The 25,422-nt window shown below is 32.7% G+C and overlaps 1 protein-coding gene across 16 annotated transcripts in view; it reads right to left on the bottom strand.

Annotated features, from left to right (window-relative positions):
- The window catches only part of LOC145258715 (nucleoprotein TPR-like), a 198,587-nt gene extending 192,255 nt beyond the window's left edge, over positions 1-6,332 (bottom strand). For all 16 annotated transcript variants that reach the window (XM_080116631.1, XM_080116632.1, XM_080116640.1 and 13 more), the window contains exon 1: positions 6,108-6,332. In XM_080116631.1, the coding sequence (XP_079972757.1) occupies positions 6,108-6,285 (178 nt within the window). In that variant the 5' untranslated portion in view covers positions 6,286-6,332. The remainder of the gene's footprint in view (positions 1-6,107) is intronic.
- Positions 6,333-25,422: the final 19,090 nt, after the last annotated feature.

Raw genomic sequence — 25,422 nt, 5'->3', positions numbered from 1 at the left:
GCAAGAAAATGGGATCCATTTCTTGGGACATTCTGCATGCTCACCAGACTTGAACTTAATTGAAAATGTTTGGGGATGGATGACAAGAGATGTTTACTGAAATGGCAAACAATATTCAACAAAAAATGAACTTTGTGAAGCCATCTTCAGATGCTGGAGCAACATCCCCCATACTTTAATGGAAACGCTTATTTCTAGCATGTCCCAAAGAATTTTGGAAGTCATCAAAATTAGTGGCGGTAAAACTCATTAAATTTGGTTGGTGAATGCTTTCATACACTTTTCGTACAATTTCATAGAATTTATACCCCTGGCCTCATAATTTTGATCAAGTGTAAAATGCTTTATAAAAATGTAAATTTCTGAAATGTTTGGAATGTAGCTTCCCCCCCCCCATAACCTTTTCAGTGGGAAAAGTTTAAAATCTATCCTAAAAAAAAAAAAAAAAAAAAAAAAAAGTTTCTTTGTAAAGGTTTTCAAGTTGTCTTTTTTTTTATATCAGGAGTGTATATAAGTCTAGTATAAAGAATCCAACTAACTTTTCTTTATATACTAGATAATTTGAAAAGATTAAGATGCATTGCGCTCTCTTTTCTAAAACCTACATATTTGAAATTTTACATAATCTTGATTACTGAACATTATCAAACAAATTTCAACTAAAATATATTTACGTACTCACAAGGATCCTGTTCATTACACAAGTCTCTTTAGATAAACTTAGATGCATGTGCATATATTCCTACATATAGGATTCACTCAAACTTACCAATTATGAATTTGTAAACAGAGCTGCTGGATGTAAGGTTGAATAATGTGAGCTATATTTAGTTTGATTTAGTTTTATGCAAAAAGGGGGTAAAAGCAAGAAATTTACAAAAATAGGTATTAAGCATCAATTAATAAATGTTCCATAAATTTCTTTTTTTTTTTTTTGTTTTTCTTTTTAAGGATTTTAAAGGGTTTTTAAGAATCATAACATCTCATTTGAAAATATAAAATCAAACCAAATCTTATTTGTATTGTCCGATGTTTTAAATTTTAAATTATAAAATAAAACACATTTAATCATTTTAAAACTTCATTTTTCATTTTTTTTTCATTTTTTATTTGTTAAACAACATATTATTTGTATTGTTTAGTGTTTTAAATGTTTAATTATACAATAAAAATTTTAAATTATAAAACAAAACATATTTAATTCTTTTATTTGCTAAACAATGTGGTTAATCTAAAATAAATTATACGTAAACAAACTTCTGGATATATACCGGTGACGTGTACCTTTTTTTGATAACAGGGTTGGAGGCTATTTGTACAAGTAAATGGCAAATCTGCCAAAAATTAAACTGTCTGGGTCGTGGATGCACTGATCAAATCTTCACCTTAAGATGCATTTTCAAACGTCATTGGTGCTTTCAGTAAAGGACAGTCATCTGTTTCATCGATTTTGTTGGTAAATTCAAATCTCAACCGCACCACTGCCTGGCAGGTTATGTAAGTAGATGGACATAACAGTGGTGCAAAAGTTTCAGGTTTTACTCATATGGGGGGGGGGTATATTTTATAAAACATAGGCAGGCAATCATTCAATGGTGAATTGGAAAAATATGATAAAACGGATTTATATTTTTAATTAAAATTCTACTTGATAATTTTCCTAATTTTTTTTATTTAAATGTCTCTACCTGAGAAAAATATATCAAAGATTTTGGAGGACATGTACGAGAACGTTCACTCCCTAAAACTGAGTGTTTCTTTTACATTTTTTTTTAAAGATTTTTTCAATGATTATCATAGATAAATGAAAAAAAATGAGTATCATATTAGCAGAAAAAAAATTTGAAAAAACAAAATTGAATTACTTTTAAGAAGGGGGTTCACTTTCTAGTCATAATGTTCTAATCACGTGGCACGTCGGTAAAGAAATGGACAGAAAGTCAGGTAGCAATGAAGTAAAACGTTTTAACGAGAAAGTGAACCCCCTTCTTAAAAGTGGTTACATTCTTTTTTTCAATTGATTGGAAAAAAAAAAAAAAAAATCAAGAATTTTTTCTGGTTTACAGCCTGAAAATAGCTTAAAAAGGGTAAAAATCAGGATTTTCAAGAAAATAGTGCATGGTTTTCTGATGCCAGATTTGGATTCTGCACCCTAAAAACATAGGAAAAGTGGCCTGGATGATGAAATTTGAGTAAGAATGACAAGAATTATCTGGAGTTATGGTTTAAACAGTCATTGTAGGTTGTCCAAAATTATGGAAAAATGAGCAAGTTCAAATTTTTCCAGTTTGTTAGAATTAAAATGGTTCCCGAGAGTGATTTTTTTCACCCAATTGGATTATGATAGCTTTCTATGTCTAGATTCTTATTTGTGAAGCATGAGAAATTTCATCTCGGGGCTTTTTTGCAATAGGTCAAAAACTTGTTCATATGTTCCTTTTTTTATAAGGAAGTAAATTTAGGTAATCTGGCATTATCTAAGGGGCTTATAGGACATATTTAGTGGTTTCTGGAAGAAATTTTAAGCAATTCTTCAAATGCACCCAAATTTATTCCTTGGTAAAATAACTGTAGTCGCAACTTCACAAAAATTCAAAATTTGTGAACTTCAAACAGGCATATATTGAGAAATAATTGAAGTTAGAAGACAAATGAGCACATTTTTTGCAACTTCAGACTCTGAGCTATTCAAATATGTAGGTTTTATAATGGTTTGAGGAAGTTACTAAAAATCCATACGCCCGCTTGCCAGCTCACTGTGTGTGGAGTGCCGGGTGGCTAAAATTGACCCTTCTGTGCTTATTAAAAAAAAATTGATGCCTTGGATTTTTATAAAAACTTTCTGAAAAGTCGTAACTAAGTGATTTCTCTTAAGGCTAATAAAAAAAAAAAACACTCCATTTTTGGGACTATTTTACGATATTTGTGCAAAATTTTCTATGTATGTCGATTTAGCAGTTTTGCATGGTGCTGAACACAAATTAAAATATGTCTAGGCCTTGAGAACTTCTGGGGCTAAATTGGGAAGGGGGCAGATGCTGAACTTAGTTCTTTTTTATAGTTATAAGATTAACGTGAAAAAAGGGGTAAAAATTGTAAATTGTGGAATTTAGCAGAAGGGGTGATCAATTTCCTAAACGTCCGCCCAAAACATTTTCAATGTTTATTTGCTGTAATCAGTGGTAAATGTCTTGCTTTTTTTCTTCGTTTATTTAAAAAAAAAAAAATAAAATAAAAAAAATAAAAAAAATGGGGGGGGAGTCCCAGACCGGACCGGAAATGCACCACTGTCATATAAAAAGACCACACTTAATTTAATTGAATTAAAGCAGTATTAAGCCGGCAGCCCGGTCTGGTATCTTACTTCCTGTTAAAATTTATATTTAAAAAAATAAATAAATAAAAAAAATGGCGGCCATTGGTTATTTACAACGAACGCTAACGGCAAATAAACATGCTTATATTATTTTATCTTTTTCCGTAAATACATCACAAATGATTTATTTAAATAAAACTCAAGTGTTCTTGACTAATTTCAGAAGGGTATTTTCTCTAAAATCTACATGTCGCTAATAGTAAAGTTAACTTTTTTTTAATGTTTACGATGTTTCGTTAGATAACTTTATCATAGACTTACGGTGTTTTGTGATTACAATTGATACTTAACTAACGAAGACAAAACAAATGGAACTAAAGATAAATAAGTTCCAAGAAAAAAAAAAAAAAACATAAAACGCATGAGAAATGTTTAAGTCCCCCCCCTTAGAACACTTAACGAAAATGTTCGATCAAAATATTTTTGTTTTAATTTTTTTTTTACCTAATTTTCCGTAAAATTTACTTTTAACTATAAATAACTTTCTACTCGATGAATTTTTGTAATTTTTAAATATATTACTATATTCTACAAGCACGTGATATTGTTTGTGCTTGAAACGATATTTTCTTTTTTTAAATGATCTGTCAACTGTCTTAACAAGCACCGAAAATCTTATAAAAAATACACGGTCCGTGAAGTGTAGAAGTATCCTGTTTTTCTTTGGATTTTTTTTTTCTCAAAAGCTAGAACTGTCAGTTTAAATGATTCAAATCACTTTGGAGTTCATCACGGGCATTGTGGCCATCATTTTCTATAATAATCGGAATAATATATTTGTTTACGTTGTGGCTTTCGACATTCTAAAGTGATTTTGATGAAGGCTTTTAAATTGATGGTAATTAGAAGTAAAAAAAATACAGCAAGTTTGGTGTACGACATGTACCCGTTACAGAACGAAGATGACATTCCCAAAATAACGTAATTTTATCAATTAATATTCTTTTTATTCATGGAAATCAAATTTAACGATTTTTTGGGGGTTTGTATTACTGTACACATAGATTCGAAAAAGTTGTCAAAAAACAAATATATAACAAATAAATGTTATCAAAGGCAAGATAAGTTACTTTTCTACCAAACTGGATATATTTTGTGTTTTTATTCAATGTAACATATTTATTCAGCTCGAAAAACATGCAGTATGCATTGGACAATTCAAAATGGCTGCCGACTCTCTCTTACACACGGTAAGTTCGAGAAAAGGTGTTATAAATATTAAACTAGACAAAATACTGTTAGAAATTCGCTCAATATATATTACCGTGACATAGGTTGACATATATTCGGTGTTTTTTTAATAGTATTTTGTCTAGTTTATTATTTATAACACCTTTTCTCGAACTTACCGTGTGTAAGAGAGAGTCGGCAGCCATTTTGAATTGTCCAATAATGCATCGGTAAACACTGCATGTTTTTCGAGCTGAATAAATGTTACATTGAATAAAAACACAAAAAATATATCCAGTTTGGTAGAAAAGTAACTTATCTTGCCTTTGATAACATTTATTTGTTATATATTTGTTTTTTGACAACTTTTTCGAATCTATGTGTACAGTAATACAAACTCGTTTTTTTATTCAATTGTAAGGTTGAAGTATAGAATAGGTACAAAACACCCTCCCCTTCCCCTGTTAAGAATGGCTTTTTAAATAATAACGTTATTATTTACGTCCGGATCACTCTCTGCTACTGCACTGCAGTAGTGCAGTGCACTGCTGCACTAGTACTGATAAGGGTTAATGACCAACGGAGACAACAGCGTATTAATGGCGGTGAAATGCAAGTCGTAGGGTTTTCGTCGGGTATGAAAAAATGGTAAACAAGGGAACAAAACTCAAATCAAGGTGTCGGGGGATCAAAAATCAGCCTTATGTTCAATACAGTTTAGTAGTTAAATCACTAAAAATCGTAAAATTTGATTCTCTTAATTGAAAAAAAAAAAAAAAAAAAAACTACTAGTACGTAACTTTTGAAATATGACATCTTCGTTCTGTACAGAGTACGTACATCATACAGACTTTTCTGTATTTTCTTGACTTCAGATTGCCGCCATAAGTGCCAATTTGAATAAGCACCAAATTGACAGACTAGATGTATTATTACTCTAGTCTAAAAACTTTTTTCCTACGTATTTTGAGTAGTTACGTTTGTTGGAGATGGGAGCGATTCTATAAAAAAAATTATCATATAGTCTGCGGAGAACTAAACTTTATTAGCAAAGTAGAGTAATACAGTTAAATTGCGCTTCTAAACCAAAAGAAAAGCATCATTTTTATCGACCACGTTAGTCTAAGTCTACAAATGGACCGGAAATTACATTTTAAAAGTATTATGAAATATTGAGAAAGTGACAATATTTTACCTGTTTTTATTAAAAGTAAAATAAAAAATATTTTTGTTATTATCTGACTTTCAACTATTCACGTAAAATAAAAACAAATACTTTAAAATTATCGAAAACAAAACTTTCAGCTATATTGATTTTTTTTTTTTTACGAAACTATGCAGGAAAATAATTTTTGCAGAAGTCAAACTATATTTAAGCAAATTTAAACTTTTAATTTTACTTTTTATTTTAATACTAAATTAGCATAAAAATATTTTTTTAAATTTAAAAAGAAAGACTGAGATTTTCTCCTAAATATTAAACAATACGATTTTTTTTAAGTAAAAAGAAAAAAAAATCAGGCTCTTTGCAAAATACGATTAGTTTTTATTGTTCACATACCGCAAGTACATCGATGAATTTCAAACTTTTCCTTCCATTCATCGATCTTGGTTTGCTGCGAACATATATAATTTTCCAGTTCTTTTTCATCTTTCACGGACAAAGAATCTATCCATTTCGTGTCAGATAATGAACGGCGAAGTTCTTCCATCGTGCTATTACGTTTTGTGTGAGCCATTCGCAAAAAGCGAGGGACACTTGAATTTCTAACTGCCGGAAACGGAAGTGGCGTCAATTCTTATCAAACACCGTCGTCAAAATACACATGGCGCTGTTAAATACTTATCAATTTGTTTTTATTAAATCTTATGTATTCATGAGAAGATTATTTGGTGCTAATGCACTTACTGATCCGCGCTATTTTTGAAATCGTATTTTCAAGTTTTATGGGTAAATTTTTAGATTAGGTCCACCTTCACAATTTTCTTTTAAATGACGACTTTTATAGGTTTTCGATTATGCTGAATAATACGGAAATCACATTGAAATTTTGCAGAAATAAGTAGTTATCGAGATATAAAAAGTTGTATTATGCATTGTATTCTTTGGCGGCCATCTTTTTTACGATAACTACTGATTTCTGAAAAATTTCAATGCGATTTCCGTATTCAGCATAGTCGAAAACCTATAAAAGTCGTCATTTAAAAGAAAATTGTGGAGGTGAGGTGCAGGTGCACCTAATATAAAAAAAATACCGTTTTATGATATGTTTTTTTTTTATTAAATTGTAAGGTTAAAGTACATAATAGGTACAAAACACACTCCCCATGTTAAGAATGGCTTACTGCATCATGAGTACCGATTATTTTATTCTTTATTTATTAATTATGATGCTTAGTTAAAATTAAACCTATTTGCAAAACAAAATACAGATTTTTTTTAAACTTATGATACGTACTTACTTGATAGAACGAAGATGTCATATTCCTAAAGATCACTTAAGATGTATTTTGATCCGCCATGTTGCTTGTAAGTAAGACAACTCATTTCGAAATACCGAAATCAAAATCAGCCTTGTAATGCGTACAATTTCCTATTACAGTTACGGTAAATTTTTACTTAGTTTCCACCTAAACATTTTCCTTTAAAATGACGAATATTTTAGGTTTTCAGACATGCTGAAAGCGACTATCACATTTAAATTTTCCGTAAATAAGTAGTTTTCCGGATATTAAGCAATTTAATTTCATATATTATAACTGGTGGCCATTTTGGTACACGCAAGCACGCGCATAGTTTTTCGGGATTGTATTTATACGCACTAGTGCGCGCTCCTGCGTATGAAGATGGTCACCAACTATAATATGTGAAATTACATCGATTAATACCTGGAAAACTACTTATTTGTAGAAAATTTAAATGCGATATTCGTTTTCAGCTTATCCAAAAACCTTTACAAGGCGTCATTTTAAAGGAGAATATTAAAGTGAGAACTATTGCGGACTAGAATATAAATACCCTAGCTCGCCACAATAAAATAATGAAATGAATGGAATTGAAAGAAACAAAAACTCAATTGATGGATAAGATAAACGTGTCGTTTATTTACTGTTGAAAGAATGAATGTTTAGATATAACGTGTTCATGTCCGCGCGGGTGTAACCATTGTTTGTTGCGGGATTGGTATTATAGAAGGAAAAAGGAAATGTGTTTTCATCTCACGTTCGGGTCACTATCGTTTGTTCGCGCATGGGAAAAGAAGTGAGTAATATAGTAGAAAATGAGAATGATAGTCCAGCGTGTAGACAAAGAGAAAGGATAGAGGGTCGACATCAGTTAAACTGTGCGCCATGTTAGCCGTCAGCTACGTAGTGGTGTTCTCTGGCACAAGTAATAGATAGAGAGAGAAAGAGTGTACATACTGTCTGTTGGCCTTTTGTCCCACATAGTAGTAAATGGCGTGAGGTACGCACGTGCGCGCGCCTGCCGAAATGCAGGCGGCTGGTGCGCCGACCAACCACCTCGGAAAGGCAGGTCGGAAAAGGAAGAAGCCGCTTGTTGCTCTTTCTTTTATAGGTGTTTCCGGTGGTCTTTTGCGCATGTGTGGATTTCCATTGAAAGGAAGTGACGTCATCCATCTGTGTGCGTGTGTGTGAGTACATGTGTGTACGTTAGCGTGTGTGTATATACACGTGAATGTGAGTGTATGTACGCGAACATGAATATATGTACATGTGTGGACGTGGGTGCGTATGTTTGTGTGTGCGTATGTATATGACAAGTAATATAGCTTGAAATGTGAACGCGTGTTTTTGTGTGAGACTTGAAAAGGCTCGCGCAGAACTAAGTAAAAATTAACCAAAGTTACTAAAAATCGTTAAAGAATGATTTTCCATAAACTATTTTATCAATTTACGCAATTTTTTTTAATATGACATACATCTCCGTTCATAGGTACATACATCATAAAGATTTTTCTACAAATTATTTAGTTTGAACTCATTTTTCCAAACTTACCGTATTCAACAGCGAGCACACCGCCATTTTGCTTTTTCAAATATACCAATAAACACTATGATTTTCGAACTGATTACACGTTTTAAAATGAGTAAAAGCTAAAAACTTTTTCAGATAGGAAGAAGAGTAACTTATCTTGCCTATGATAACATTTATTTGTTATATATTTGATTTTTGACAACTTTTTCGAATCTATTTGTATAGTAACACAAACCCATATTTTTTAACTAGGTTTAATTCTAAATAAGCGCCTTGATTATCTGCTTAGAAAGTTTAGTAATAAAAGGTTACCGGGTTTTAGGGATGTTTTCATGCCGGTCTGGGGGTTTTATTTTAGGGTGTTTTGTAATGGGAGAAGTATTTTTGGAATGAGCCAGATTCAGAGAAATATTTTCAGTGAAAAAGATTTGCAGGTTTTATAATTAAATGTGAGAAAAACGAGAGACATCGTCATACGATAATCAAAACATAATAATGAGTTAAGAAGTCATATACTCACAAAAGAGATAAATAGAAGTTTACAGCAATAGGAAAACAGAATGTTCCTGCATATTTTTAGGGTTTTGTAAAAACAAGGGGGTTCATTAGCTGTGACAATAGAAGTTTGAATCGATTAATAAGGAGTCGTAAGTTTCAGAGGTTGGGAAAATCGTATTCCAAACTTCTCTGCTCAATTACATAAATTATAATTCATTGAAAGTTGCTTTTAAGAGTCAAGGTTCTTTTGTTTTTGTATTAAAATATTTCAGTGAGATGGATTGAAAATATTTCAATGAATAAAGTTTATATAGATTGAGAAATGATAATATGATGAGTTGTGTGCTTCTGTATGTTTGTTAATGTTTGTGTGCATGAGTGGAGAGAAATGCTGCATTGCTGCAGAGATGAGTGCTCAGAGTGGGGTGCCCAGAGACACCGATCTGCAAATTCTGGTCAATTGGATTCCACTAGTTTATTGAAGAAAAATCTGGTTTTTAAAGGATTTAGGTAGCTCTCAGAAAGACCATTTCAAATAAATTCAGAAAGTTTTCTGAAGGATCTAAAATATAACTATTTGCTTTTTGTTCAGGATAGTGTATGTGCAGACAACATGCATAATATTGGGGATTTATATAAGTCCCCCGAACAATAAATGAAAACAAAATACACCATGAAATAATGTAAATAAACGGAAGTTTATTTACATTAAAAGGCAAGAAATCACTTTTTGTGTGCGAATGTGAGAGTCTGTACAAAAAGGAAGAGAGGAAGAAAGTAAGGAATAGGAAGTGTGAGATGAAAAGAAATAGACGATGTATTGCGGGCATGTTATCAAGCCTTGATTGGTCAAAAATATATATTTTGGGTGAGGAGAGTGTTTTCTACTACATTGGGCCTTTTTCAAGAGTCCTGCTTTTTTACCTTAAGGAGTTTAGTGTGGGTGAATGTGGTAATGCCCACGCAAATAAATTTGTAGAAATACCCATGTGTGAATAAATTTTAATGTGTGTGTGTGTGTGTGTGTGTGTGTGTGTGTGTGTGTGTGTGTGTGTGTGTGTGTGAGAGAGAGAGAGAGAGAGAGAGAGAGAGAGAGAGAGAGAGAGACTTGGAAAGATAAAATAAAAAACAGCACAAATACTCTCCCCAGATTGGAAAAAATATGGAAGATGTATATATATATGTTTCGGCCAGTGGACTTTTCTGCCAGTTTTTGGAGTAGGTGTGACGTCAGTATTTCGTTTTTCAGCTTCCTCATGTTCTGTGTGAATTTGTTCTTGTGGAGGGATTGCATGAGGATGTTCCTCAATATATGCAGGTGTAATGCGATCAATAGCGATATTATCTTTCTTTTCTTTCCTCAGGATAGTAAAATATTTTTCATACCTGTCCAAAACTAGGTGTGGTCCTGAATTATTTGGAGAAAGTAGCTTTTTAACTGCATCGTTTCTGATAAATATATATTTGCAGGTGTGAAAATCGTTTGGGATGTAAGTTTGTTTATTCACCTTCCTGGTGGATGTAAAGTTGAAAGGAGACGTGTTATGTTTTAACTCCGTTACAAATGTTGTTGTAGGTAAAATGTCTGTCTTTTGATTGAAATACTGTCCAGGTAGGGTCAATGCTGATCTGAAAGAAAACTACTTCTGCTGGTGTGCTCTGTAAATCTTCTTTTACCGTGTTTCTTATCCCTGGGAGAATTAGCGGCAAATTATCTGTTCAGACCACCTTTTTTTTTTTTTTTTTTTTTTTTTTTTTACTCATGTTCACCCCTTACAAAGCATATCACCACTGGGACATAAGGGGCTACTATTTGGGGCCATGTCTAGGAAAGATTAACAAGATATTTGTTTATGTTACATTTAAACTTCTGCATATCAGTACAGCCAGGAAAACAGGCAGCAGGAAGGAAATTCCAAAGTCTAGCTGTTTCAGGGAAGAAACTATTAGAATAGAAAGCTTTCTGGCATTTAGGGACAACAACAGTGAAGGTGTGACATCATATTGCTAAGCGAGTTTGTCAGGGATATGTACGTCGAGGGGTTACAAGTGAAACAAGTTCATCAGAACACATTCCATTAAAATATTTAAATACATAGCCAAGAAAGCTTTCAATTATCTGTGAAATCAATTTACCATCCCATTTGTATAAGGATAATAGCAGTTGTCTTAATGTGATTCGTTCCTAACAATTGATTAAATTCAGCAAAAAGGGTTGATTCGAACTGTGAGCTGTTGTAATTACTAAGACTCCAAGAATTGCTATCCAATCATACAGTATAACTCTGGCTATTGTTGTGGCTGGAACGTCTTTAACTGTTATGGCTGTAGGCCATCTGCTATCAACTATAGTAAGGATGTGTTTTGAGGTGGATAGAGATCCTACCAAGTTGATATGAACATTGGTGAATCTAGCGTCAGGTGTGCTGAAAGTGCCAAGTGGTGATTTTGTGTCTGTGAATTTTATTCTTTTGGCAAGGTATACAAGTTTTAGTCCAATTGCGAATATCCATGTTGATATTGGACAAAAAACAGTATTCTGCTATTAATTTCACAGTCACTCTTTTTCCTGGATGAGATAAGTTGTGAAAAACTTGTCATCTGATGCTAGTGGTATATATGGGTGTGGATGTGTTTTTCATACATCGCAATAAAATTTTGTTATACAAAATGGTATGGGCATTTAGTTGTAAGGATGCTTTTTGTTGTATAGCTGGAAGTGTTTCATCTCTTTCCTCCTCTTGTGCAATTAATTCCATATTTAATGAACTGGAATTTAAAGAGGCAATTGTAGCTCGAGATAGCACATCTGATACAATGTTCTCTTGTCGCTTAGCATATCGGATGTTTGTGGAGAACTGAGCTATATAATCGAAATGTCTGTATTTATTTACATGTATATGTAGAGCATATGTTAATGGTTTATGATCGGTATAAATGAAAAAATTCCTTCCTTTCAGCAGGAAATGTTCAATTGCAAGGTAAATTGCTCGTAGCTCCTTTGAAAAAGTACTGTATTTTGTTTGCGTCTTGCTTAGCTTGGCAGAAAAAGAATGCTCCTACAGCTATTTCTGATGCATCTGTTATAAGTGTAAGTTTTGTGTCCTCACTGTCATTTATGTAATTCAATTTTGTGAACTTGACCAAAGCAGCTTTAGCTTATTTGAAGGCTTTTAAGGTAGGTCCTTCTTACTTTAATTGTTGATTTTTTGTTAACAATGCAAGTACTATAGAATAGTTACGTAAAAATCGTCTGCAGTTGTTAATTATGACTACAGATCGGCACACTTGTCTGACAGATGCGAGTTGTGGGAAATTTGTGGAAAATTTGTGGGAAATTTTAGATAGCACTTACTTTCTCAGATAGTGGAGATATTCCGTCCTTGTCAATAAAGTGTCTGAGGAAATTAACCTCTGGTTGGCTGAAAATGCATTTCTCAATGTTTATTTTTAGACCGTAATGTGACAGTCTTTGAAAGGTTTGCTCCAAGTGTTGTTTGTGCTCTTTGAAATTTCTGCTGGCAATTAGAACGTCATCCACATATGCAAATTGGCAGCCCTCCCAAAACTTTGTCTATTAGCCTTTGAAAGGTTTGGCAGGCATTCGTAAGGACAAAAGGTATCTGTACAAACTCATAAATGCCAATTGGTGTGGTCAATGCAGTTTTATGAATGTCTTCTTCTGGCACTGGAACTTGGTAATACGCCTTTACGAGATTTAACTTGCAAAATATATTGGTGCCTTGCAATCCGATGACAAAATCATGGATATGTGGGATAGGGTATCTATCCGGGACTGTTTTTGCATTTAATCTTCTAATAAGGTGGCATGTCATAGCATCCGACTTTTGCACCGTGTGTAGAAGGGAAGACAAAGTAGTTTTCGAGGGTCGGATGATCCTTTGCTGTAACATATGTTGAAACTCGTTTTTTTGCAATCTTATATTTATCCGGTTTCAATTGTCTAGGGGTGGCATATACAGGTTGTTCAGTTTTTTTTATGTAGTGCTTAGCATTATGCTTTATAGTGTCTGTATTTTTTAATGGCTGGGAGAGTTGTGGATATTTTTGTAGTAACTGGTGAATGTTTGTGTCCTCAGATAAGACAGAGCTGATTCCAGTAGATTGGTATGTCGAGGTGATTCCTTTTATTGAAATCTTGGTTTGATTGTCTGTTAGTGTGTGATTAGTCATGTTCACAGACAGGTTGAATCTGGTTAAAAAATGTGCCCTTAATATTGGTGTTGTTACACTGGCTATAGTAAAATTCCACAAAAAATTCCGTCATATGCCGAGATTAATATTCAGAGATTTCTCTCTGTAAGTTGGTATTTTGGTACCATTAGCTGCTTGTAGGTGATAAGACTGTGGCATAGTCTCCTAATTTTGTGTTGGTGGTATCATGCTTATTTCAGCTCCAGTGTCTATTAAAAAAATTTGTTGCGGATATAAAATAGCCGACTTTTTGTCAAATATCCAGTAACACTCGCCATCTCTACTGGCTGGAATTTCTGTTCCCCAGATTTGTGTTGATAAAAGAACAAGGGTGTATACAGCGTCTCACCTCAGTACCAAACCTTCTGTGATAATAAAAGTATTTGTTTGTTTTGTTACGCTTGTCACTTCAGCCTCTGCTAAAGCTTTATTTTCTATTGCCCGGTCGTTTATTGTCTCTGCTTGTAGTAAGTTTTGTAGTTGTTTTGATAGTTTTTCTACAGTAGACTTGAGTACATTGACTTTCTCATCTCTTTTTGGGGGCTGGTTGTGGTTGAATAGTGTTTACCCTGTAGCTTCAAAGACTTTCATGAATCCGATCTGCTGTGTCAGTTAGTTTTTCAGTCTTTGTCTCCTCCGTCATGGGTGTGAGGATTTGTGTAGTTGTAGTGGGTAATTTGTCCAGCCATAAGCTCTACATAATATTCTCATTCTCAGACATTTGTTCTCATTTAGCAAGGTCTGCATGTGCCGTTGTAGTTGCGACAGAGTACGGTCTCCTAATTCAACCTAATTGAAAAGGTTACACGGTCTGTTTTAAAATCGCTTCCTTGAGCCTTTCGATTATTTTCAAGTAAATCCGTTACTTCCTTGACGACATCCACTGACAGTTTTTCTACTAAGAAACAATACCGTATTCTCTGGGAGGTGATTTATTTCAAATCAAATAATGCCTGGATTTGAACAAATTAGGATTTGATGTTAGTCAGGTTAAAAGCTGGAATATTCAATGATAGTGTGGCTAGGGGGGGTTTCTGCAGGTTGTGATTCTATTTTCTTCTGCCTTTTTGTTTGTTTTTTTTTAATCATAGTGTTCAAAGGCGGGTCACCAATTTGTTGGGATTTGCATGTCCCTCGAACAATAGATGAAAACGAAATACACTACGAAATAATGGAAAATAAACTTTTGTTTATGTTAAAAGACAAGAAATTACTTTTATTGTGCGTGAATGTGGCAGTCTGTACAAAAAGGAAGAGAGAAAGAAAGTAAGGAATTGGGAGTGTGAGAGGAAAAGAAATAAACAACATGTTGTGGGCAAAATGAGAGAAAAAAAAGAGGTAAGCAATGTTCCTTGGTGCATGATACAGCCTGTTGTGTGTGCTACTGTATTCACTCTGTGTGCATGCTATCCATGTCCTCTCTCTCTCTCTCTCTCTCTCTCTCTCTCTCTCTCTCTCTCTCTCTCTCTCTCTGCTGAAAGAAGTTCTTTTTGGGCATTTTATATTTTTTAAGAGGCTCCAGAAACTGGCAGAAGTAAACTTTTTTATAAATCCCTGATTGGTCAAAAAATTCATATTTTGGCCAAAGAGAGTGTTTTCTACTACATTGGCCATTTTTCAAGAGTCCTACATTTTTACCCCAAATCAATTTTTAGGTTTGCGTGTGTGTGTGTGACTTGGAAAGATAAAATAAGGAACATCACAGTACAAACATATTTATGCTTTTTAATTTTGTACGTCGATGTGTAAATATCAACTACTACAGAAATCTTAGCGACAGTTTCTACTTGTTCTTATCATTTTAGTCTTCATTGATTAAGAAAAATAGTGATAATCCTGCAGTTTACAAACCATGCTGAAATAACGTTATGGTTAGGAAAGTCAGTTTTAGCACGGGGAGAGGGATAAATATTTTGTACTTTCACCTAACAATTTAATAAACAAAAGTTACAGTGCTAATTGAATTTAACTTGAAAATCCTCTCTAAAGATATCACCAAAATAATTAAATACACAAAAAATTAAATTTAAAAAGTTTTAAAATCTTAAAAGTTAGATTATTTTCTGTTTTCTGCTATGGTATTGGTTAATTCCTATTTCACTCATCTGAATTATTTAGGAGGAAAATAAGTTTTAACATTATTTTGAGGATAATGTCAGTCTTGGTTTTGGCATTGCTCCCAATTATTTTTTTATCTAAACTGTGTTTTAATTATGTTTATGGGAAAAATATACTTAATCAATTATATTTCACTCTTTATTTATACACCTCCCTTGATTTATGAAGCTCAATGTATGTCAAATGTAACTACAGAGAACATACAAATAAATGGCAAAATGTCTATATTCCAAATTCCAAGATGTTGTCCATCTTACCGTTTATTTCTTTCAGCAAGTTAAAATGTTCAATTCTTGACAGTACCTATTTCGTAGCGCAGAAACATTCATATAATTATTATGCCATTTTTTAAATATTTTTCACCCTTACTCATCATAAGAATAAGAACTCATTAACTTTGAAAGAAAATAAAAATAATATGGGCATGATTACATAAATCTGAAAAAATCGGAAGAATAGAATGTGAATAAATGAAGAATTTTTTGTTTTGTGTTTCCAGCAAATTTCCGTATGAAATGTTTATTATTTACATTTTTGTTTCAAGTGGAGAGAGTCTCGTTTTTGAATTTATCACCACCATAGTGGGCAAGAGTACAAAATCTTGCATCAATAACATCATCTGGCATTAAAATCAAATATTACCAAGGGAAATAACTCTGACCTAAAACAGGAGACATAGTTTGACAGTAAAAATACTTGAATATTTTCTAAAGATTTTTTAACAACACAGTAAAAATGAGAACATTTTCTTTTCTTTTACAAAAATATAGGTACACTGTTACTAGGAATTGAATGAAATTTCCCAAGCATTTAAAAGACAATAGAAAGAAGTGTGTTATATGTACCTGTGTATAATCAAAGTTTGCCTTAACAAATGACAGTGTGGTACTTGTACAGACATTAAAAAATGAAAATATTGAAAAAAAAGTTATATTGTAGGGAATGAAGTTCTCAAAAAAATAATTTCACTTAATTTGATCAAGTAGTTTTTGTTTTTTTTACAGAGGAAAATCAAATTTTAATGAGATCGATTTATTGTCACCATTTGGCTCTTTACAGACATGAGAAGGGGGTGCCTTTAAACGAAAAATTAATTAACAAACGACAAAATGAAAAAAGGATTAAAAAAGGACACAAAAACTCTGTAAAATAAGTGAAAAAAAAAACAAAAAAACTACAACATTTATGTAAATATTTTTTTCTGTTCATTTTTCAAAATAATCTCATCAAATTTTGCCAAACTTTAAGCAGTGATTGGAGTTATATCCCCCTGGTATTCCCTTCTCCTAAGTGAAAAAAAGATGGTCACTACCCGATCGATCTCATTAAAATTTGATTTTCCTTGGTAAAAAAGAAAACTGCTAAAGCGATTTTTTTTGCATGAAAACTTTATTCCATAACGAGTACAGACAATATCATTTTTTTTTTTCAATATTTTCATTTTTTAAATGTCTTGATTAAACTGTACAAGTACCGACAATGTGATATAAAATAAAAGAACGAGGAATTAATACATGTTCGAAAACATCTGAACACACATAATTGTTACTCAAGTATGGAAGTAGTTTAGAACACATGAAAGGTATACTTATAACCAGCGCATTTGGGTTTCCTGAGATGACCATGTCTGAAATCCAAAAAAGATCATTTTAACTTTAGGAAGGTGCAGCAAAAAGAGTGAGAAAAATCAGGGAGATATTTAAATTCTTGCAAGGACTGGGACAATGCCATGCATCCTTAGAAATCTTGAAATCTTATCCTTTTTCTAAAGAGCACAACTGAACCTTAAAAAAAGGGAATACGCTTAAAGGGGCATAACTGTCGTTTTTACAACACTAGACAGTTTTACTAATCATATTTACTATTATAAGAAATCATAAGAATATCTTGTGCAACTTAAATTAACTGACTTAGATTTCTTTATGTTGAATGTTTACCTTCAGAAATCTGTAACTATTATACTCCTGGCAAAACCGTGATATTTGGATGATATATGACAATACTGCTAAAAGTTTCCTGGCAAAAAAAAATATATATATTACTCAGATAATTTAAAGAAGGAAAAAAAAGTGATTGTTTTAATATATTATTTAAACACTTTTAAAAAATATTTATAAAGTATTTTATTTTTATTTTTTGGAATCCTTTGAGATGAGGCTTCATAATTTGAGTATTGATTTTTTTTTTTTTGTTCTGTTTGTTTGTTTTTTTGTAAACTGTTATTTGAGGATAACCGTCCATAAAAAAAAATCTGAGGATAACAGTCCATAAAAAAAAAAAATCAGCCCTTTAGACTGTGTATAGGGGTGTTGAGTCTCTATGGTTCCAGGTGAATATTATTCAAAGATAGCGGTTTCACTCCTACTCAAAGCAGGCCAGAGGATTAGTTGGCCAAAAAACGTGGTGAGACAACAACAACTATGGAAGGCAGTAATTAATGAGGATACAGTTACAAGATTCAGCATTGCTATCCTGTCGTGGTTAATCACCAGAAGAAGGCCAAAGGATGTCGACTGATAATAGTAAAAAAAAAAAATCAATACACATATAAAGATTTTAAATAATCAACAGTTCTTTCATAGTTTTGTTCTTAGTGCAATATAAGATGGAATAAACTATAACATTTTAAAAAATTGACTCTCAAAATTCACTTTCTACCGAAACATGTTTATAGTTTTATAAAAATTATTATTTACTTATTCATACTAATATGTAGACAAAAGAGAGCTAATATATATATATATATATATATATATATATATATATATATATATATATAAAATCAAACAAGATTTATCTGTGGCAAAAAGTAATGCATTAAAATAGATACATGTGTTAACACTTCCTAGTACATGGATAAATGAAAAGTGGATTTTAGCAATATGTGTGGAGATATTTTTCCAAAGACACAGCAACACAGAAATCGTCTAGACAAATACGAGTGGTAAGTTGGTGATCAAACTGAAAATGAAGAAAAGAGGAAGTGAGCTTTATACTTTTACATGACTAAATGAATTAAAGCAGATATGATCTAAGATCTATTTTTGTTTTGCATTTGTATGTCATCACTAGTGTAATGATTAGTATATGGTTTGGTGAGAGATACTTGTACAAACAGAGGCGACAGATTGATTTTTTAAAAATATATCCTTTTAAGCAAAAACAATATTACTTACTTAACCGTCATGTTGAAAAAAGTAATATATCCAAAAATTACAAAAATTCATTGAGTAGAAAATTATTTATAGTTAAAAGTAATTTTTATGGAAAAATTGAGAGAAATTGCATTTTTAATAGATTCTTGAGAGTAGACGATGTGAAGATGGCAGAAATAGGGGACATAACACAGAAAGCATATTTTAGATTGCACCATAGTGGCGATGGCGACAGACATTTTTTTCTAAAAACACAATAGCTGTTGTTCTACTTGATAAATTTTCATATTTTTGGATATATTACTATTTTCGACATGACAATTATTGTTTATGCTTAAAAGGACATATTTTAAAAAATCGATCTGTCACCTCTCTTTGTACAAGCACCCAGTGAGATAATACAAGCATGTTCAGATTTATGTAGTTATGTAGTGATATGTTGAGCAATTGGAACACTGTGTGTGTGTGTGTGTGTGTGTGTGTGCGTGTGCGTGTGCATGCATGCATGCATTTGTGCGTGTGTTGTTTTCCATTTCTATTCAAGACCGTTTTGCACCTTTTTCAAATAGTGAGATTTTGAGTGCCACATTGACAAGATGCTATATTTTCTTCCTCTGCTCTTACCATAACTTGGTAGAAGGCAGGTTCCTTTAGAGATGTCACTCCAACAAGACATCCTGTATCTTTTCTTTTCTCTTGTATGGTGTTGCAGAATGAGTTAGAACTCAGGGACTCAATTCTTTTTCTATAGTATCTGTCTGTAAATTAAACCAACATGTCTTATACTCTTGCGCTCCCAAGTCCTTCTCAACTGTGTTGATCACACTATTGAATAAATTCAATATAAATTGAAGAGAAGATTATTGTAGAGTTATTTTTTTTATTTATTCAATTTTTTTTTTTTTACTATTTCACCCCAAACAAGATACAGTGCCAATTGGACATAAGAGGCTACTATTTATTTATTTAAATCTACAGGGATACTATGTAGGGAGTTGGGCAGTGAGATGTCTGTTCACATTATACTTGAACTTCTGCATGTCAGTATAGCCAGAGAAGCAGGGGCCCAGAAGGAAATTCTAAAGTCTAGCAATTTGAGGGAAAAAATTATTAGAGTAGAAAGCTTTCTGGCATCTGGGGATCTCTACAGTGTAAAGGTGGGATTTTGCTGCTTGTTGGGTTAGTCAGGTATATTTACGTCAATAGGGCACAAGTGCTTCAAGTTTGTCAGAGCACATTTCATTAAAATATTTGCAAAACAGGCACAGAGATGCAAAATGTTGGCGATGGGACAAGAGTTGAAGTTTGGTTGATAGTGCAACTCTCTTTTTTGGACCTTGTCTAAATCAATATAAACTGTAGACAATATTATTGTAGAGTTGTCTTGTCTGTTTGTCAAAAGTGTTGAGATAGTAGATAGCCATTTTGCTGAATCGGTCATGTCTGTACATATCTGACTTAAAAAAGAAAAGGGTCACCAGGAGATCGAAGGAAAACAATAACCTTTTCTCTACAATAATATTTTTATTTAATTTATGCTTTCATACACCAAACATGCATTTACAGCAAGAATAAATGTTTGAATATATTATGTTCTTAAAGTATAAAAACTTTCATTAAACTGACTGGACTCTGAATTAAATAATTTGAAAAGGTCTGATGTGTCATAAAACAAAACTATATTAAACCAAACCAAGTCACTTAAGAAAAAATAATATCAGAAAAAAGTTTTAAAAGTTTTAAAAGCAAAAAATAATTTTTCATAGTTATCTCCCTTGTAAGACAGTTACAAACTATCTGAAAAAGCAAAATGAAATAACTGTCATGTTTCTCACAACAGTTGAATATGAATCTGCTGAAATATATACTGAAATGAGAATATTATCAATGACATTTAAATATCCATAAAAATTTCATAGACTCCTTTATAATAAAAGTAAAATAAAATGCAAGATTCAAGAACAATACCAACAAATAGCAATCAACTCGAACACAGCAGTTATTTATATTAAAAAATAGTTTTATTTAACACAGTAGTTTTTTTTATTTTTTATTAGTGGTGTGGAGTATTAACTCTCTTTTTTTTTGGTTCTATTTTTAAATCTCTCCAGAGATGCTTAAGAAAATCTTTTTATTTTCTAACTGTAATGTATTTTAATAGTAAAAGCTTTATATTATTATATATTATATGTACTTAATAATATATATTATGATATGTTATAATATAAAATTTATATTATTATTTATTTTTATATATTTATTTTCATATTTATTTTATATATTATTTATGGAGGGAATGGTAATTTCTTCATATTTTACCAGGAAGATTGTCCTCTCATGACAAACTAAAATAATTTGATGATTTTTTTTTTTTACATGGAGGTCACCACTTATCAAGGCCCAGAAGCCACTCGGGAATAAGGGTTATTGTGTGTACAGTAATCAATGGGATAGTATCGTAGTAATAGTTAGTATTGGAGATTTGATAAAGTGTCATTACTTAAAGGGGGCGTTTCATCAGGAATTTGTTTGTGTTGAACTTGAAGACATCCAAGTTGAAGTCGGGAGGGAAACAGGCAAGCGGCAGAGAGTTCAACAGGCATGCAGTTCTAAGAAAGAAGCTTTGTTCATGGAATCTACGTTTTGATTTAGGCACGGATAAAGAGTGGGGAAAATTATTGACAGTGGTTTCAGCTAGTAATTGTCTGTATTTTTGAGATGAGGTGTTTTCATTTATTGAGATTGTCGGACTAACTTCCTCATCTTGGTTGTTATAGTCACAACATTTCGGCCGTTTTGCCCTCCGGCCTTCATCAGGTGTTTTGTATCGAACTGGGGAACCGTTTGTTAGGAGTCTCGAACCTAACCCTTTATTATTATTATGGGGGTACCATGTTCGGACTCCAGCTAGGCTCTGGGACATAGTTGCTGATTCTCTGTTTTGAATGTTACTTTTCACTGCCTTGAACTCAGCACCTTTGGGTAACTGTAAACTTTGATACAACGTCTAGGACCACTCGGCCATATGTCACTAGAACCTACCTAAATCTACTCTTACTTGTTAGCTATTTATTACCTAAGTTATCATCTACAGAAATCATACATTTATGCAAAATACAGTTTTTTTAGTTATGCATTAAATGAGTCTAATAGTAGTTTCTATTTTCATCGATTGAGCTCTCGGGCACTGCCATTATATTCTGTAAGCAATCATGAAAATTTACAATTTCTTGGTTCTGTAGCTTCTTTATGATTATATCTCTTCGGAGTGACATTGCTTGCAAAACATAGTTGTCACTCAAGTAAGGACTTTTTTCTAGAAATGTTATAACCGTCTCCATAGACATTTCTGCATCATCCTATGATATTGCTTCATCAGAGTGTTCTTGGTTATTTACATTAGGGTCAAGAGAATGGGAGCTGTCGCTATTTTTGTCACCATTACTGCCTTCAGGATATTGATCAGTAGTTTCCTCATCTTGTTGCACCCACATTTCAACATCATTTGCATTAAGTGATTTAAGAACAGCATGGTTGGTCGGTAACCGTTTGGTTTCAAGAATTTTTTCTAAACCAGATGTATTCTCTGATTCTTTCAGTTCAGAAACCTTTGGTGCTGGGCATAATTTACCCCATTGCTTTTGTTAATGTGCTTGCTCGAACTTGATTCCATACACTTGCGAGAGAAAATATGGTATCTTTGATAGTAAAATAGCTCTGAAAATCGCTAAAATTCACGGTATTATTTATCATATTCATCATGAAATCATTTCTGTAGAAACATTTTAAGTTCCAAATAATCCCTTGATCCATAGGTTGGATGAGAGAAGTCACATTAGGTGGTGAGTAGCACACAAAAATATTCCCGCAAGATGACACTAGTTCTGACTCAGGAGGATGTGCTCTACAATTGTCCAACAGAAGCAAGAACTTTGAATTAGGTTTACCTAATTCAAGAAAACGCCTCTGGACAACTGGCACAAATTCTTGCAAAAATCATTTTTTAAACAACTGTTGATTCATCCATCCTTTTCATGAAGAATAATAGGATACTGGCAAAGGCGAAACTCCTTTCAATGCTCGGGGACACTTTGACTTGCCGCTGACAAGAAGCTTAAGTTTATGAGTTCAAGAAGCATTAGCGCATATATACCATCACTGTTAGTCTTTCTGTATTTAATTTGAATCCTTTTATTTTCTGCTCCTCGGATCCGGCTAATGTTTTTGTAGATAAGCACTTCCAATTTACGCCACTTTCATTAGCATTGTAAACATCCTCTGGTGTTAAACCATAATCGGCAATTATTGTCTTGAATTTGTCACAATAATTTGATGCTGCATGTGTATCAGCAGACCATTGTTTGCCGGACATTGTTAATTGTCTTATACCATGTCTACTCCTAAGCCAGCCTTCACTGAATTTCATATCTTCTGTGATATTCAACTCTTCCTTAAGAAATTTTGCTTTAGCAATTAACATGGGCCCAGATATTGCTACACCTTAATTCCGTTTTGCTACAAACTACTCATGCAATATTCGATCGAATCCAACTTGCTTTGGTCTGCGAAGAGTCCTTCTTTTAATATGTCTTTTATTTGGAGAGAAAGAAGCAGCCTTCAATATTTCCTCCTTTTTGTTTTTGATGTAAAACAGAGTACTTCTTCCAATCTTATAATCTCTCAATATAACGCTATTTTCAGCTCCAGCATCTAATTTTTCTATAATTTGAGGTTTTTCGAGTAAAGTCAGTGTCACTTGTTTTCTTTTAGAGTTGCAAGCCATTGTGATGGGTTGTTTTACACTATTTTAAATATAGCAATCTGAAAAAAAGAAATTTAGAGTTGGTGTAAATTAATTATCAATAGCTAATCTGCATTAATTACATAGTACCAATATTAACATTTCTTCGCAATCTGACTAAACCATGTAAACAGTTTTACTGCAACTCGGCATCAAATATGCTAATACAGTTTCAATGACGAGACAGTTCAAGTTTAGAGAAAGTACAGGTTTAGAAGAAGTCCAAATGAGAGGAAGTCCAACTTTAGAGGAAGTTCAAATTAAAGGAGTTTTACTGTATATATATATATATATATATATATATATATATATATATATATATATATATATATATATATATATTAGTTATTCAAAGGTAAACAGTTACCTTTGGTTGCTACAAACAGCCATCTGTTTCAGTCAATGAGATTTCGTCAGGCGACCCTGCACCATTTGACACTATAGAAAAAAAAAAATCTTCATTTTTTTTTTCTATAGGGTCGAATGGTTCAGGGTCGCCTGATGAAATCTCATTCACTGAAACAGATGGTTATTTGTAGCAACCAAATGTAACTGTTTACCTTCAATTAAATAATAAAAATATATTTTTCTCTTGTTATCAAGCACTATCTAACAACTTTATTGAGTTCATTAGTTACTACTTTTAAATTTCTCAATATATATATATATATATATATATATATATATATATATATATATATATATATATATACGGCATTACATCTGGTTCCCCTAGGAACTTAAGAGTCCAGTGAACAGGGAAAGGAAAGAGTGTGTGGTTTTAAACTATACATGTGTTAATTTGCATATGAACGAATTAGCTGTGTTCAGAAGAGCGAATTGGGGAGAAGTGTTAGTTGGGTGCTTCACAACAAAAAGAACATGTCGAATTTAAGAAGTCGTGAGAGTGCTGTCAATTTCTTTTTTTGCTTATTAGATTACAAGATATTTCAGCAAGAGTGTAAAGTTGATGCGATCAAGACAAGAGTTGGTTTTTTTACAGTTGCCATTGGTATATTTTCGAGAATTGTTTATACAATTTGAGAGTCAGACTTTTTGAAAATTGTCGTTATTGTGTTATGGAAAATCTTAAATAAGGATTTGAGAGTCGGATTCTTTAAAATTGTCATTGTTGTGATATGGAGAGATTAAATTAGGATTCAAGAGTCGCACTTTCTTGAGAAATGGTGTCGTTAAGTTATGGAATAGATAAAATTGCGATATGGATCAAACTTTTTGAAAATTGTTGTAGTCGTGTTATAGAAAGGATTGAATTACGATTCAAGTTGGACTTTTTGAAAATTGCAGACATCATTTTGTGGAGAACATAATTATGATTTGAGTTGGACATTTTTATGTTTCAAAATCAGCAAGAATGTGAAGGGCTAGTTGTGTCAAGTCGCGTATAAAGGACTAGTTGTGTCTAGCTATGCTGTGAGGGTTAGCTATGTCTTACTGTGTAGTGAGAGTTAGTTTAGTCTGATCATGCATCAAGGGCTACTTTAGTTTGGCTGTGTATCGAGGGCTAGCTATATCTGTGTATATTGAGGGTAGCTGTGTCTAGCCATGTATCAAGGTCTAGTTTAGTCTGGCTGTGTATCGAGATCTAGTTTAGTCTGACCATGTATCGAGAGCTAGTTTAGTTTGGACATGTAGTCTAGTTTAGTCTTGCCATGTATTGAGGGTTAGTTTAGTCTGGCCATATAGCGAGGGCTAGTTTAGTCTGGTCATGTAATGATGGTTAGTTTAGTTTGACCATATAGTGAGGGCTAGTTTTATCTGGCCATGTATCGAGAGCTAGTTTAGTCTGGCTAAGTATGAAGCACAGGAGATGTAACTGCTAATCTAGGCATGGGTTTATATGATGTAAATTGATCTTTAAAGATCATGGAGGTGTGTCGTTTAAAATATAAATGTATTAGTTTGCATATGAATGAAATAGCTGTATTAAGAAGAACTAATTGGGGAGAAGCACAAGTTGGGTGTTTGGCAGCAAAGGGAACATGCCAAATTTAAGAAGTCATGCGAGTGTTGTTAATTTCTTATTTTCCTTATTAGATTACACAGAGAAAGAGAGTGAATATATATATAT

Source organism: Euprymna scolopes, chromosome 3 (assembly GCF_053919585.1).
Source record: "Euprymna scolopes isolate OS-2025 chromosome 3, ASM5391958v1, whole genome shotgun sequence".
NCBI classification, from domain to species: Eukaryota; Metazoa; Mollusca; class Cephalopoda; order Sepiida; family Sepiolidae; genus Euprymna; species Euprymna scolopes.
This window is presented reverse-complemented; position numbering and strand designations above follow the sequence as displayed.